The 14,679-nt window shown below is 37.1% G+C and overlaps 1 protein-coding gene across 5 annotated transcripts in view; it reads left to right on the forward strand.

Moving 5' to 3' along the window:
• The first annotated feature begins 12,353 nt into the window (after positions 1–12,353).
• Positions 12,354–14,679, forward strand: part of DLG2 (discs large MAGUK scaffold protein 2) — an 812,656-nt gene continuing 810,330 nt past the window's right edge. For 4 of the 5 annotated variants that reach the window (XR_014326386.1, XM_082844899.1, XM_082844903.1 and 1 more), the window contains exon 1: positions 12,354–13,065. Coding sequence is in view for 3 of the 5 variants with exons in the window: in XM_082844899.1 (XP_082701025.1) it covers positions 12,757–13,065 (309 nt within the window). In the remaining 2 variants the exon portion in view is untranslated. The remainder of the gene's footprint in view (positions 13,066–14,679) is intronic. The other variant, XM_082844901.1, reaches the window with a different exon arrangement.

Below are 14,679 nucleotides of genomic sequence, written 5' to 3' on the forward strand. Positions count from 1 at the left end.
TTAAATTGGCATCTCAGTGTTTACCATATAGGATTGTTAGGATCAAATGAAATACTTATGCTTGGGACACATTGTAAGTACTCAATAAATGGTAGATATGTTGCTGTTATCAATGATGTTATTTAGCACCTGGCCCAAGGGCAGAATGCCCTGACCAAAAATAGGAGTTGGAAAGAAGTTTAGGACCAATATGGGATCCTGACATTCAGTTGAAATCAGTTGACCTTTTTTGAGTGTCTCTATGTAGGCACCGCAGAATTTTTAAATGTCAGTATCTGCTACTTCTTATAATTGGAGTAGGGAGGGGGACGATGATAATGATGATTAGGAGGAAGAGGATAGATAAAGCTTGCTGGATGTTATTATGTGCCGGGCACTGTACTAAGTGCTTTACAGAAATTAATCCATCTTATTCTCACATCAATCCTATGAGATAGGAACTATTGATATTATCAATCTTATTCTTCAGATGAGGAGACTGGGACACAGAGAGGTTAAGTAACTTAATCAAGTCCTAAGCTAATAATGATCAGAGTTGGGACGTTTACTCAGAAGTCTGATTCTGGAACTCATGCTTTGTCTACTATGAATGAGGGAAAAGAAGTACATAAATGTTGTACAAAACTTTATCACATTATGTAAAAATATAGAAAAAATGTTCAAAATCCAGGGGAAAGTTCCAGCAGACTTCAGATATTTATGCAGCAATGAAAATGTGCTCAGCTGTGCCTTCAAAGGCCATGCTTCTAGCCACTATAGCATGCCATCTCCCTATTTGGCAAAATCTTATTGAAAGGGTATGAAATTGAGAAAATAAGCCAAAAAATTCACCATGCCATACCCTTTAATCATCTTGCTATGTGTTAAAAATAATAATAAACCTACATGTTTACAATAATAATATATTAAATCTGTATTTCTATAGTCAATTGGGAGGCATTATGATTAAACCTAGAGTTGTCGACAGGTCATCACTCACCAGCTCTGCTTGTCTTTCAGCAACCACTAAATATTGATGCATAGACACTTTAGTCCACCCCCTTAATTTCACAAATGGGGTCATTAAAACTTAATAAATTGTCCAAGATGAGATAGCTAGTTAGTGGCAGAGCTGGAACTAGAGCACATTTCCTAAACCCAAGTCCCATATTTTCCAAGTTTAATTCAACAAATATTTACTGAGCAATAATAATTATATTGTGAGGCAATGACAAGGAGGGTGTGAGTTTACAAATAGAAGATGGTCCTTGCTCTTCAGAAGCTTATAATCTAGTAGGAAAGGCAAACATGCCCACATATAATTATAAAACTCACCATAATGGAATGACTTCAATAGCAGGGAAGATCCCACATGCTGTCACTGTATGTCTCCCTTTCATCACTCAGCACACTTGTTTATTCAAGGAGTTCTGCCCTGCTAAATTGTTAGCTATAGTTCGCTAATTTATCCCTAGCATAGTTCCCGGTACAGCATAGGAACTCAATAAATATTTATTGAACAAAGTGAAAAGACACAAGAGCAAAATAATGTGGAATCACAGAGGAGGGAATGATTAATTAAATGTGAATTTGAAATGTACAGGCCAGAGCAAAGCCAATTAGGTAAAACTTTACTGAAATGTCAAGTCTCTAAGGAGAGGAGATCATTGAGCTGGAAGAGGGCCTGTCATTTCTATTAATCCATACCCCTGCCTTTAGGCCAATCCACAGATAAATTACCTCTGACAAGTCAGAATCTGGTTTATTTTTAACTGAGAAGTTTTGTGTATTTTTTTAAACTTTTTTTTTTTTTTTTTTTTTTTTTTTTTTTTTTTGCGGTACGCGGGCCCCTCACCGCTGTGGCCTCTCCCGTCGCGGAGCACAGGCTCCGGACGCGCAGGCCCAGCGGCCATGGCCCACGGGCCCAGCCGCTCCGCGGCACGCGGGATCCTCCCGGACCGGGGCACGAACCCGTGTCCCCTGCATCGGCAGGCGGACTCCCAACCACTGCGCCACCAGGGAAGCCCTTTTTTAACCTTTTGATAAATTTAGAAAATATTACAAATCATTCATCAGAAAAATAAGAGCATGTAAAACTTAGACCAAAGAAAGGCTGATTCCAGTTTATCATTCTTTCTCAAATTCTGAGTGTCACAGCCCCCAAAATCTAGGTAGATTGCTTCAAGGGGATCTCAGTGGTATGTGTCAGACTGTCCCACAGTCAGAGGAAGGTCCATTTTATATTTGTTCCAGTTTGATTCTGTGCATAGCATCATTCAACCTGACTCTTGTGTCTTATCTTTTCTGAGATTTATTTCCTCAGTTTGTGACTGCTTCCTCCCTCCTTTGCTTTCTTCTTTTTGCCCTTCCTTCGTTCGTTCCTTCCTTCCTCCCTTCCTTCTTCCTCCCCTTCCTCTCTCTCTCTCTTTTCCAGTCATGAGTCAATACCATAATATTAGTTTTGCACATTTTATTTTTCATACATTTCCTCTCTCATGAAACTCAGCACAGGGGATGGCACATGCCTGTGCCCTGCCTAGGAACTCCACACTCTCCCACACTACTTTGCCTGCTCCTAGAAACCAGGAAAGAGTCAGTAGAGCATCTAGCATTGGAAGAATGAGACCAGCACTTGGAAATAACACAGTCAGAATGTTACACATGTTAGACTCCCAAGAGTCTGATCAAAAGCCAAGTTTCCCCCCCCCACCCATTTAAATCAATATACTTTATTTAAATTGACTTTCAAGTTTATTAAGGCTTGGACAAGAGCACATTGTTGTCTTATATGCAATAAGCACAGTGATAAGTGCTGTAGTTACTGTATTAAGAACTAAAGAAGGTAAAGACAAGAGTATAAAAAATAACTATGAGTACAAAAATATGTTAATGGATACACACTACAAAAAGATGTAATTTGTGACATTGATGACAAAGTGTGGGAGAGAAGTAAAAATGTAGACTATTTATATACACTTGAAGTTAAATTGTTATCAGCTTATCAGGTTAAAATAGATTGTTATAACTGTAAGATATTTTATGTAAGCCACATGGTAACCACAGGGAAAATGCCTATAGAAGATACACAAAAGAAAATGAGAAAGGAATCAACTCATGTCACTACAAAAAGAAAAAAAAGTCAATGAAACACAAAGGAAGATAGCAAGAGTAGAAAAGAGGTACAAGAAAGCTACAAGACAGACAGAAAACAATGAACAAAATGACAATAGTTAGTCCTTCCCTATCAATAATTACTTTAAATGTAAATGGGTTAAACTTCACAGTCCAAAGACATAGAGTGGCTGAAAAAAAAAAGATTAAACTATGCACTGTCTATAAGAGAGTCACTTTAGACTTAAGAACACATATGGGCTGAAAGTAAAAGGATGGAAAAAGATATTCCAGGCAAATGGTAACCAAAAGCAAGCAGGGGTAACCATACTTATATCAGACAAAACAGACTAAGTCAGAAACTGTCAAGAGAGACATTATATATTCATAAAAGGGTCAATTCACCAAGAAGATATAACAATTATAAATATATATGCAACATCAGAGCATCCTAATACAAATCTTCCTTGACTTACAGTGGAATTAAGATATGTTGAAAATGTCATCAGCCAAAAATGCATTTAATATACCTGACCTACCAAACATCATGGCTTAGCCTAGCCTACCTTAAACATGCTGAGAACATTTACATTAGCCTACAGTTGGACAGAATCATCTAACACAAAGCCTATTTTATAACAAAGTGTTGAATATCTCATGTGATTTATTGAATACTGTACTGAACGTGAAAAACAGAATGGTTGTATGGGTACAGAATGTTTGTAAGTGTATTAGTTATTTACCCTTGTGATCACACGACTGACTGGGAGCTGTGGATTGCTCCTGTTGCCAAGTATCATACTGCATATCACTAGCCTGTGAAAAGATCAAAAATCAAAATTTGAGGTACAGTTCCTACTAATGTGTATCACTTTCACATCATAGTAAAGTAGAAAAATTATAAATTGAACCATTGCAAGTCAGAGATAGTCTGTATATGAAACAAACATTGACAGAACTGAAGGGAGAAAGGAACAGCAACACAGTACTAGATGATTTCAACACCCCACTTTCAACAACAGATAGAACACCCAGACGGAAGATCAATAAGGAAACAGAGGAGTCAAACAATAGTACAGTTCAAAAGAACCTAACAAACATATACAGAGCATTCCACCCAATAGCAGCAGGATACACATTCTTCTCAAGTGTTAAAGGAACATTCTACAGGATAGATCGCATGCTAGGTTACAAAATAAGGCTTAGCAGTTTTAAGAAGATGGAAATCATACCAAGTATATTTCCAAACACATGGAATGAAACTAAAAATCAGTGGCAGAAGGAAAACTAGAAAATTCACAAATATTTGGAAATTAAACAATACATTCTTGAACAATCAGTGGGTCAAAGAACAAAGCAAATGAGAAATCTTAAAATATCTTGAGAAACAAAAACACAACATACCAAAACTTGTGGAATGAGGCAAATGCAGTACTAAGAGGGTAGTTTATAGTGGTAAATGACTATATTTAAATAAGAGAAAAGGTCTGACATAAACAACCTAACTTAATACCTCAAGGAACTAGAAAAAGAAGAACAAACTAAATCCAAAGTTAGCAGAAGGAAGAAAATAGTTAAGATTAGGACAGAAGTAAATGAAGTAGAGAATAGAGAAACAATAGAAAAAAACCAACAAAATTAAGACCTATTTTTAAAAAGAAAAACAAAATTGACAAATTTTAGCTACATTAACTAAGGAAAAAAGAAAAGACTCAAATGAATAAAATAAAGAATGAAAGAGGAGAGTTACATTTGATGCCACAGAAATTAAAAGGATTGAGACTACTATGCACAATTATATACCAACAAATTGGATGACTTAGAAGAAATGGGTAAATTCTTAGAATTTACCTGCAAAGACCTACAACCTACAAAGACTGAATCATGAAGAAATAAAAAATCGGAACAGACCTATAAATAGTAAGGAGATTAAATCAATAATCAAAAACCTTCCAAAATGAAAAAGCTCAGGACCAGATGGCTTCACTGGTGATATCTACCAAACATTTAACAGGAAAAAATGCCAATCCTTCTCAAACTCTTCCAAAAAATTGAAAATTCAGAAATACTTCTCATGAGCCCACATTAATATGATACCAAAGCCAGGAAAAGACGCAACAAAAACACTTCGGGCCAATATTCCTAATGAATGAATGCAAAATCCTTCACAAAATAGCAAACTGAATTCAACAACACATTAAAAAGATCACACACCATGGCCAAGTGTGATTTATCCTTGGGATGCAAAGATGGTTCCACCTATGAAAAACAATCAATGTGATCACATCAGCAGAACAAAGGATAAACATCAGTGATCATCTCAACAGATGCAGAGACACACTGACAGATCTCAACATTCTTTCATGATAAAAATACTCAACAAACTAGGAGCAGAGGGAAATGACTTTAACCTAATAAAGGTCATAGATGAAAGGCCTATAGCTAACATCATACTCAATGGTGAAAAACTGAAAGCTTTTCTCTAGGATCAGGAACAAGATAAAGATGCCCTCTGTCACCATTTCTATTCAATGTTGTATTGCAAGTTCTAACCAGAGCAATTAGTCAAGGAAAACAAATAAACCTCTTACAAATCAGAAAGGGAGAAGTAAAATTATCTCTGTTCACAGAAAACATTATTTCATGTTTAAAAAGCCCTAAAGATTCCACACATACATGCACACACACACACGAAAATACTGTTAGAACTAATAAATGAATTCAGCAAAGTTGCAGTATGCAAAATCAATATACAAAAGTTAGTTGTCTTTCTGCATACTAACAATGAACAATTTCAATAGAAAATTAAGAAAACAAACTCGTTTACAATAACAACAAAAAGAATAAAATAGGAATAAACTTAACCAAGGGAGTGAAAGACCTGTACACTGTAAGCTACAAAACATTGATGAAAGACATGAAAAAGAGACACAAATGTTCAAAGATTGGAAGACAACATTTTAAAATATACGACTCAAAGCAATCTACAGATTCAGTGTGATCCCTGCAAATGTCCCAATGGCATTCTTTACAGAAACAGAAAAAAAAAATCCTAAAATTGTTGTGGAAACACAAAACACTCCGGATAGATAAAACGATTTTGAGAAGGGAAGATGAAGCTCACATCTGTTAGTATGACCAATATCAAAAACAATGACAGCAACAACAACAAAACCTAGAAAATGTATTAGTGAGAATGTGGAGAAAATGGGAACCCTGTGCACTGTTGGTGGTAAGTGGGAATGTAAAATGGCTCAGCTGCTGAGGAAAACAGTATGGAGGTTCCTGAAAAAATTAAAAATAAAAGTACCATATGATCCAGCAAACCTACTTCTGGGTATTTATCCAGATGAATTGAAATTGGGATCTTAAGGAGATATTTGCACTCCTGTGTTCACTGAGGCATTATTCACGTTAGCCAAGAGGTGGAAGCAGCCTAATTCTCCACTGACGGATTAACAGATAAAGAAAATGTGGTATATACATACAGTGGAATATTATTCAGCCGTAGAAAGAGGAAATCCAGTCATGTGCTATAATATGGATGAACCTTGAGGACATTATATGAAATGAAATAAGCTAGTCACAGAAAGACATACTTCATGATTCCATTTATACTATATGAGGTATGCAGAAGTAGTGAAATTCATAAAAGCAGGAAGTAGAGTGGTGGTTGGCAGGAGCTGGGAGGAGGGAAATGAAGAGTCACTGTGCATGGGAATAGAATTCTAGAATAGAATTTTAGTCATGCAAGATGGAACAGTTCTAGAGATCTGCTATGCAACATTGTGCTTTATAGTCAACAATATTGTACTGTACACTCAAACCTTCGTTTAGAGGGTAGATCTAATATTATGTATTTTTTCACCACAATTTTTTAAAAGGAACTAAAGGGGATGACTATTATGGATAATAAAGCTGTTTAATATTTTAACTTTCTAACTTGGTGGAGAGGAAGAGGAGATGTCATCGTGCCTTTCTGCTCCCTAATACATACTTGTAATATACTGTGAAATCAGTACACCTTTTGGACTATATCATTTTAAGAGGAACGTGACTTTGGTGGCTGAAGTTTGGGATTCTCTCCCTGCTTTACCACTGACTGGCCTCTGACTTGGGGAACCACTCCCCATTTTGTCCCATCTAGCCATAAAGGGAGAACAGTCTGAAAACACAGCTGTCAGGAAGAGCAGCTTTTATGAATGAAGATCTGGCTAAAATAAACAACAGCCATTTCTGTGTTTTAGTATTATAAGACCACTAGCAAATTTCTTCAAAAAGATAAATTCATACACTTACACCACTCAGCCACTGAAATGTTTCACATAATGACCTTAAGAACACATTGCTATTTTGTGTTTAAATTCAAAATGCTTATTGGTTCATTTTACACTAAGATGTAGAACATAGACCCAGATACCTATGTTGGAATAACCACTGAAGAACACTTTTATCTTCTTTCTTGCTTAATTTATTTTAATAAACACTAAACGCCTTTTGTGCTTGGTTCAGAGGATGCAACTGCAAAAAAAGAGCCATCTCCCTTCCCTAATGGCTGTTACTTACATTCTGTTTGAGGAGAATGGCACAAAACAAGTAACAGTGCAATTCTTGTTTTAATTGCAGTTGTCGTAAATTATAATAGAGGAGCACAGGTGCTAAATGAGTGTTTAATGGGAGGATGACTTAATCTGTTCTGGAAGCGGGTGGGGCAGTGTCCAGGGAATGCTCTCTTAAAAGGTGACATTTGAGTTGAGCTCTGGAATGCAGGGAGAACTCCAGAATTTCTGAATAGAAGAGGCTTTGGGATGGCAATCTGGTAGGAAGTAAGCTCTGGTAGACTTGTTTTGGAGCTGTGTTTCATAATGAGCCCACTCTTTTTAGATTGTATTCTGTGTTTCCTTGAGATGGCTTCTTGGAGGTTGTATCTTGATGCACCCTACAGAAGGGTGAGTAGAAATGAATTATGTGGAGGTGTGAAGAGGGAAAGAGAACACGATAGTTGGAGGGTTAAACAAGTTGGAGGGTTAAACAAGGTGTGAAGAGGGAAAGAGAACACGATAGTTGGAGGATAGTGAGGGATGGGTGAGACTGGGGAAAGCAGTAGAGGCTGGGTCGCACAGGGCAGGATTAAGGACCATGCAAGCCACTTTAAAGATTGTATTCTCTGTAAGGATAAAGATTCCCAGAAAACGAGACTTTATTCACCGTTATCAAGCAGGGTAGAACCTTATCAGATTCTCACTTTAGAAGAAGTCACCCTGGCCACTACATGAGCATGAATTGGAGTAAAGGTGGTGCCAGAGGCCAGTTACGAAGCTGTTTCACAAGCTTTACGGAGAAGTGAACGGTAGCTTAGACTAGGATGGTCATCATGGTGATTGAGAGGAATAGACAAAAGTAGAAGATACTTAACAGACAAATACTGTAGAGTATAACTGAATATGCCAGGTGGATCTGGAAAGAGTCACAGGAGACGTGACATTACTTTAATCTGGAAGGCTGAGAACAACTTCCTTGTAATACTGTGGTTCATCATTTAGGTTAAATTGTTAAAATATGTAAATTATAAATGATTATTACCTTTTATCAATATTCCTTTCAGATTCTCTAAGAAATGTCATATAACCTGTGTTCTTATTTCTCTAAAAGTGTTACAAAGTTGGTTAGAATAGAATAAATATGCATTTCCTGAAAACCGTTTGACAATGGCCTTTTCAATTCAGATTAATCCCCTCCCCACCAGCATCCACCCAAATCCAAGTGTATTAGTGAGAATTTGGGACCTTTAAAAATTTTTTTCTACTCCCTATTAAATCCTCTGTCCAAGTCAAATCTCTGTAGCAGTAGGGATGTGTCCTTGCACACTGTTAATTCATGCTTACTTTTGCCTCATAAGATTTATGATTAAACTGATATAAGTATTTTGGAAATAATTTTAGAACCTAAATTACCTTAACTATTCTGGGTTCTCTCTTATTTTAGAAGGTAATTGTGCTTAGTTCTGGAGATTGCCTAGGCTGAAGGTTTTAGATGTAGAAGAATATTCATTTGTTAGCATTTGTAACATCTCTAGTCTTTGCGGTCACAGGAATTCACTGTACATACTTTTCAAATCAAGAGAAATCGTGTCTAATACTTTATACCATTTTATGATTATTTAACACATTACTTGGGGCTGCTAAAGGGCTTTTCTGCTACCCAGCCGTCCTTTAGCAAGCACTTAGCTCTTCTTTCGTAATTAATATTTTCATTTCTCATATGCATAGAGTGCCTGCAGGAAATTTTATCTGGAAAAGAATCTGCATAGTGTTTTAGTGCAGTACAATTTATTTAGCAATTCATCTTTGATATTTATTTTTTATTAAACAAATTAAGCCAGGATTTTAGTTTTAAGCCCTTGCTTCAAAATGGGATTATATGAAATCATGTGTGTGAAACTTTTGAAAATGGTAAAGCACTATAGAATTTAAAGAATCTTTCATTCAATAAAAACAAATTTTAAATAAAATAAAATAAACAAAAACCTTCTAGTGGTTGTTCTATGGAGGCACTACCAGGTCAAAGAGAGGTCAATAAGATGTATCTCATCTAGGCATTGCTCTGTGCACCATATGCCCATGTTAAATCACAATGATAAGTAAGATGTGGACTTGTGCACCACTAATTCTCGTTTTGCCAGACTTTCATGTCATCCTATGGTCATTACAGTTGACCAATTACAGTTGATCGAATTGAATTATCTTTAATTAGTAGGTCTGTTTCATAGTACAGTGGGCTAGCTGGACATATTTATCTGTTTTAAGTGGTCTGTCCACAGACTTGGAAAGCCAAACGTCATTTTTGAAAAGGAAAAAATAACTGGGGGGGAGGGGGAGAGAGGAGGCTAGGATTATTTTATACGTGTTAAAGGGAAAGTACAATTTCAATAGTTTTGAAGCATGTTTAACGAAAGTTTGCTGTGGTCTTTAAGATCTTTGGAGGAAAGTCACATTAGTTAGGCAATATGTAATATTTATTTTTCTATATAGAAATGACATGCAAAGGTTATTAAAACAGCGATTCTCTTGTCTTTGTGATGGGAAGAAATAGCTGATTCCAAAGAACTCATTCATAACAGATTTAGGTCCCTATGAAGATTTATAATATCTTTGAGTAGTGCCCAGCCAGGAACTTTTCTGTCTTGCTGCAAGCTGCACACGCCATTACAAAATTATAACAAACTCACATTGACTCCTGCACAGATTGATTCTTATACTTGAGAGGCAAATGGATGAGAACAGGGCATGTATTCTCTGAAGATTCAATGGGCCTCTGAGCAATGAAATCTGCCTGAAAAACTGGAGAAGCATCTATGGTTAGATAAGATTGGAGAGAGCCAAACTTATCACTTCCTTACATTCTCATTTGGAGGGTGGTGGATTGCCATCTCACATCAAGTCCTACTGTACAGCCATGCATCATGGCGACACCAGATAAATATGAAGTTCTCTAGGGCTCTATTTGACCCAGAAGGTCATTCAGCCATTAGCCCTTGATTCAGCATAAAAAAATGAAGCGGGGCGAGGGAGGGAGGAAGAAGAAGAGAAAAAGAAAGGGAGAGAATTTTCTGCTCCTTTTCTCACTGTGTATCACGTGATGATCTATTTGCCTCAATTTTATGTTCGTAAGTATTGATAGTGATTCCTTGTTCCTCTTTCAGAAAGAAATATCATTAATGCCATTGTCATACCTACCCAACAGTTCAAGTCTTCACGTTTTTGTGGCAAATTTCCTTAATATCTCAAAATCAACAGTAAAGCCAACCTTAGAAAAATAGTTTGTTTCTGGAGCACTGCTGAATCAAATATTATTTTCTAAAAATGTTAATCAACTCCGTCATTCTTCTACTCTTTCCTTCTATTAGACATCCACCCAAGTATCTATTCATCCGTCCAAAAATGTATTTATCATAAGCCTGCTATGATGTGCTGGGCAGGCAGTGGGCTAGGAGCTTGGGAAAAAATAGTCAATAACAGACCCAGGCTTGCCCTCTGAACTGACACATATGGGTCATTATTATTTAGCAAAGGTGTTTTGAATGCTTACCGTGCCAGGCAAGGTACTTATACCAACCCCTTGCACAGAATTTGGGAAAGGTCTCTTTCATGCAGATACACGAAAAGAGAAATTCCTGCCCCTTCCTTTCAGGACTTTTATATATAACAATGATTTATCCAGCGAGTCCTAGTGCTGAATTGTAGGATATGTTGTAATCATGGCTTTTGAAACAAGCACCTTGTCGACTCAGATAGAAATGAGGTCTACACTGCCCCAGCACCTGGTTAGTCCACTGCAAAAGTGGGTCTGATAGCACCTGATGGTCTGTAACTAGAATAACTATATCATGGGATTATATCACACTTGTTTGGTGCTGCATAGGTGGCGCTGTGCTCCCCAATCAAACCAGAATTATTTCCTTAGGGATATGTGATAGGGATAGGCATTTTGGCAAGAGATATGGAAAGTTCCAAACAGAATAAAAATTTTAAGTGCTGTAGTAATTAGCCTTTCCCTTTCCTGAAAATACTATGCATGGCTTCTGCAAACATACTAAAATTTAAAATTTAAAACAATCATGTCCTCTTTGGAAGGCAATTGCTTTAAATTGGATAGATTTCACTCATTTTTTAGTGAAAGAATTTGAAAATTCTGTCTTTGGAAACCAAAATACTGGATGGCAGAATTAGATGTCTTTCACTTTAAAATGCAGACTCTCTCTGTGGTGAATGTATTTGTTGTGGTAAAGTATTTGAAAGGAAATCCTCAGAATAATTTGGGGTAAGGAAAAACACTGTGTCAAAATAAGCCAACCCATCAGTTTGGAACTTTGGGAATTGCTTTACTTTTGAATCAGAAAGAATTAATAATTGTTCATAGCATAAATAATATACGTTTGGACTATAATATATAATCATGTTCTAAAACACACTTCCAAATTTGAAAGCACTCTGGTATAATGCTGTGATCTAAGTGATTTTTCTGAATGAATCCATGTTCTTTAGAGTTAATACTGATCCTCTTATTTCGTTACCTCACGATTTGGTCTGTGTCTTGGCAAACCTCTCTCTAAATAAGTGATTCCTATAAATGTTGGAAATTGTTTCACAGGTTAACCTCCCCATCGTTTTACATTGCTTACGCTATATTGTTTCAGCCTAGATATACTCTTTCTGGAAAGAAGGGTCCTGCTAGTCCGATAAGAAGCTCTCTTTCCTGAGGTCTGTATTTTGCGTGGGGATCAGCTAGAGAGGGAAAAGCCAGAATGCCAAATTGCGAAGAGTACGCTTTACTGTGGGGCTTCATCCAAAAAGGGTTTGTAACAGTGTACAGTCCTGTAGCCCAGCTGTGTGGAGCATTGATTGCTTCTGCCTAGAGCAGGGATACTGTCAAGTTGCTCTGTGAGTTGAGTCATCTATTGACAAAGAGCTACCAGCCCGCAGATAATGCTGTGCGGAGCTGCTCCCACGATGCGCTGCTATAGCAGCTGTCAAAGATACTGAGGGAACCACGGGAGAAAAAAAAAAAAAAAAAAAGACTTTTACAACTGCCTGGAAGAAAGGGGTGTGAGGGAGGAGACATTCCTGTGCAGAGCTGACCAAAGGCAAGAGTAGGCATCAGTGCAGTATGAATGCATACCTCACCAAGCAACACAGCTGCAGCCGGGGGTCCGATGGGATGGATGCCGGCAGGAGCGCACCCACACTGCTCAGGGATGCCCACTGCGCTTGTGGCTGGCAGAGGAGTCCTCAGGGGCTCGGGTACAGTTCTCAGACTATGCCCTCCTCAGGACCTGGGGGCCCAGCTTCAAACAGGACCAAGCTGGTCACTTTGTGGGACAGTGTGCGGAAAAGCTCCCACAAGACGAGCACCAAGGGCAAAGGGACTTGTGGGGAGCATTGTGCCTGCCCACATGGCTGGTTCAGCCCAGCACAGGTGAGCCTTTTCCTTGTGACTTTCCCGTGAGTATTGGAAGAAACTGAGAGCGCGCTGGGGAAGGCTAGCACGGTTTGGAAACTTTTCTGGGTGCTCCTTGCTGACTGGGTACGCCTGTTTGGTAAATGGTAGGCCAAGAAATCCTGTAATTTTCACAGGTGTTTGTGGGCTCACACCTCTGTGTGGCCTGTGAAAGTCAAGGGATGCTGTGCTCAGTTTCTTTCAGTGACTTTTCCCCAAATTCAACTTCTCTAGTCCTCAGATGATTTTACTATTCTGCATCATAGACTTTAGCAGCACTATTACTTCTAATCATTGTTAACTTTTTCTATTCTGCCTAGCCTAGGGTTTTGTCTTGTTTTAAGGAAGAAAGAGAAAATGAACTTTAATCAGATACTTTCCATCTCTTTAAAGATAAAAAAAACATTCATTTCTTCAGCTATGGAAAGCAGCGATTTAAAGTATCCTATTCTAATTTTACTCTTACAATGCTGTATACCTTTTCAGTGATGGAGAAGAAAATGTGTTTGTACTAAATAATTCATTTTATAAACCAAAGGAATACAATTGGAAGCAAGCTAGACAATTACACTCAGAATAAAATAATGAAACATTTCATTTATTCATAGAAGCAATAAGGTTATTTATATTAAAAAGTATAACTCGTATTCCCCGTAACATATTTCTGAAGCAGATGTGCAGAGTCCCTTAATTTGATTCCTAGCTTATTCTTGCCCCAAACTACTAGCATTGTACCAGAAACCAAATTGGCTCATTTTTTCCTGTCTCCATCCAGAAGAGGGAAAACAACTTCCTGTAAATGCTATAAAATATAAATAAAAGGCACCTGTAATCATTGTCATAAATATAGAACTCTGTTCATAAAAATTCACTGAAAAGAGAAAAATCTGTGTTTGCAGAAAAAAATCCTCTCTTGATTTTAATATGATTTTAGCATAATTAAGAAGTGGGTATTGATCATGAGTAAAACGTTATGATCTGAGAGGTGTAGAGAACATTCCAATTTTAATATTAGGTTTTTTTTAAGTACTTGTAAGTATATATCACTAGATCTTAATGCTACATATACATAGCCTTATATGTGGCTTCTGATGCATTAATATCATGCATTTCAGCATCTTGATTTAAATCAAGAATATATTGTCATTTTAGAATTAAACTAGTTCACCTTGAAATGGAGCCTGATGTTTGGAAGCTCAGTTATTTTTTAAAGTTAACATGAATTCCAAACTGAATAAACAGTCAACAATTATGAAGTCCCTGTTCTTTAACAAACACATGTGTTTAAATGTCTTTAGCCTATATCTCTTTATTGATTATGTTAAATTCTCAAGGCTTACATAGGCAGAGAAGGCAAACACATCTAGCTTATGGATTTTGCACAGAGTAGAATATGCAAACATGCTTTATTTTTACAATTCTTTTTATCTAAGATGTAATAAACTTTTCCTCATTGCTCAAACCAAAATCTCTAATACTATATTATAATAACTATGCTCAAAAAATCTTGGTACATTTTTCATCAACCAAGGGAAACTTTTCCCTTCCTTGGTTTTTAACAAAGTCAGCCTCCTACTTGCTTAAATTTATAGC

This window comes from Leucopleurus acutus, assembly GCF_964270905.1.
Source record: "Leucopleurus acutus genome assembly, chromosome: 8".
NCBI classification, from domain to species: Eukaryota; Metazoa; Chordata; class Mammalia; order Artiodactyla; family Delphinidae; genus Leucopleurus; species Leucopleurus acutus.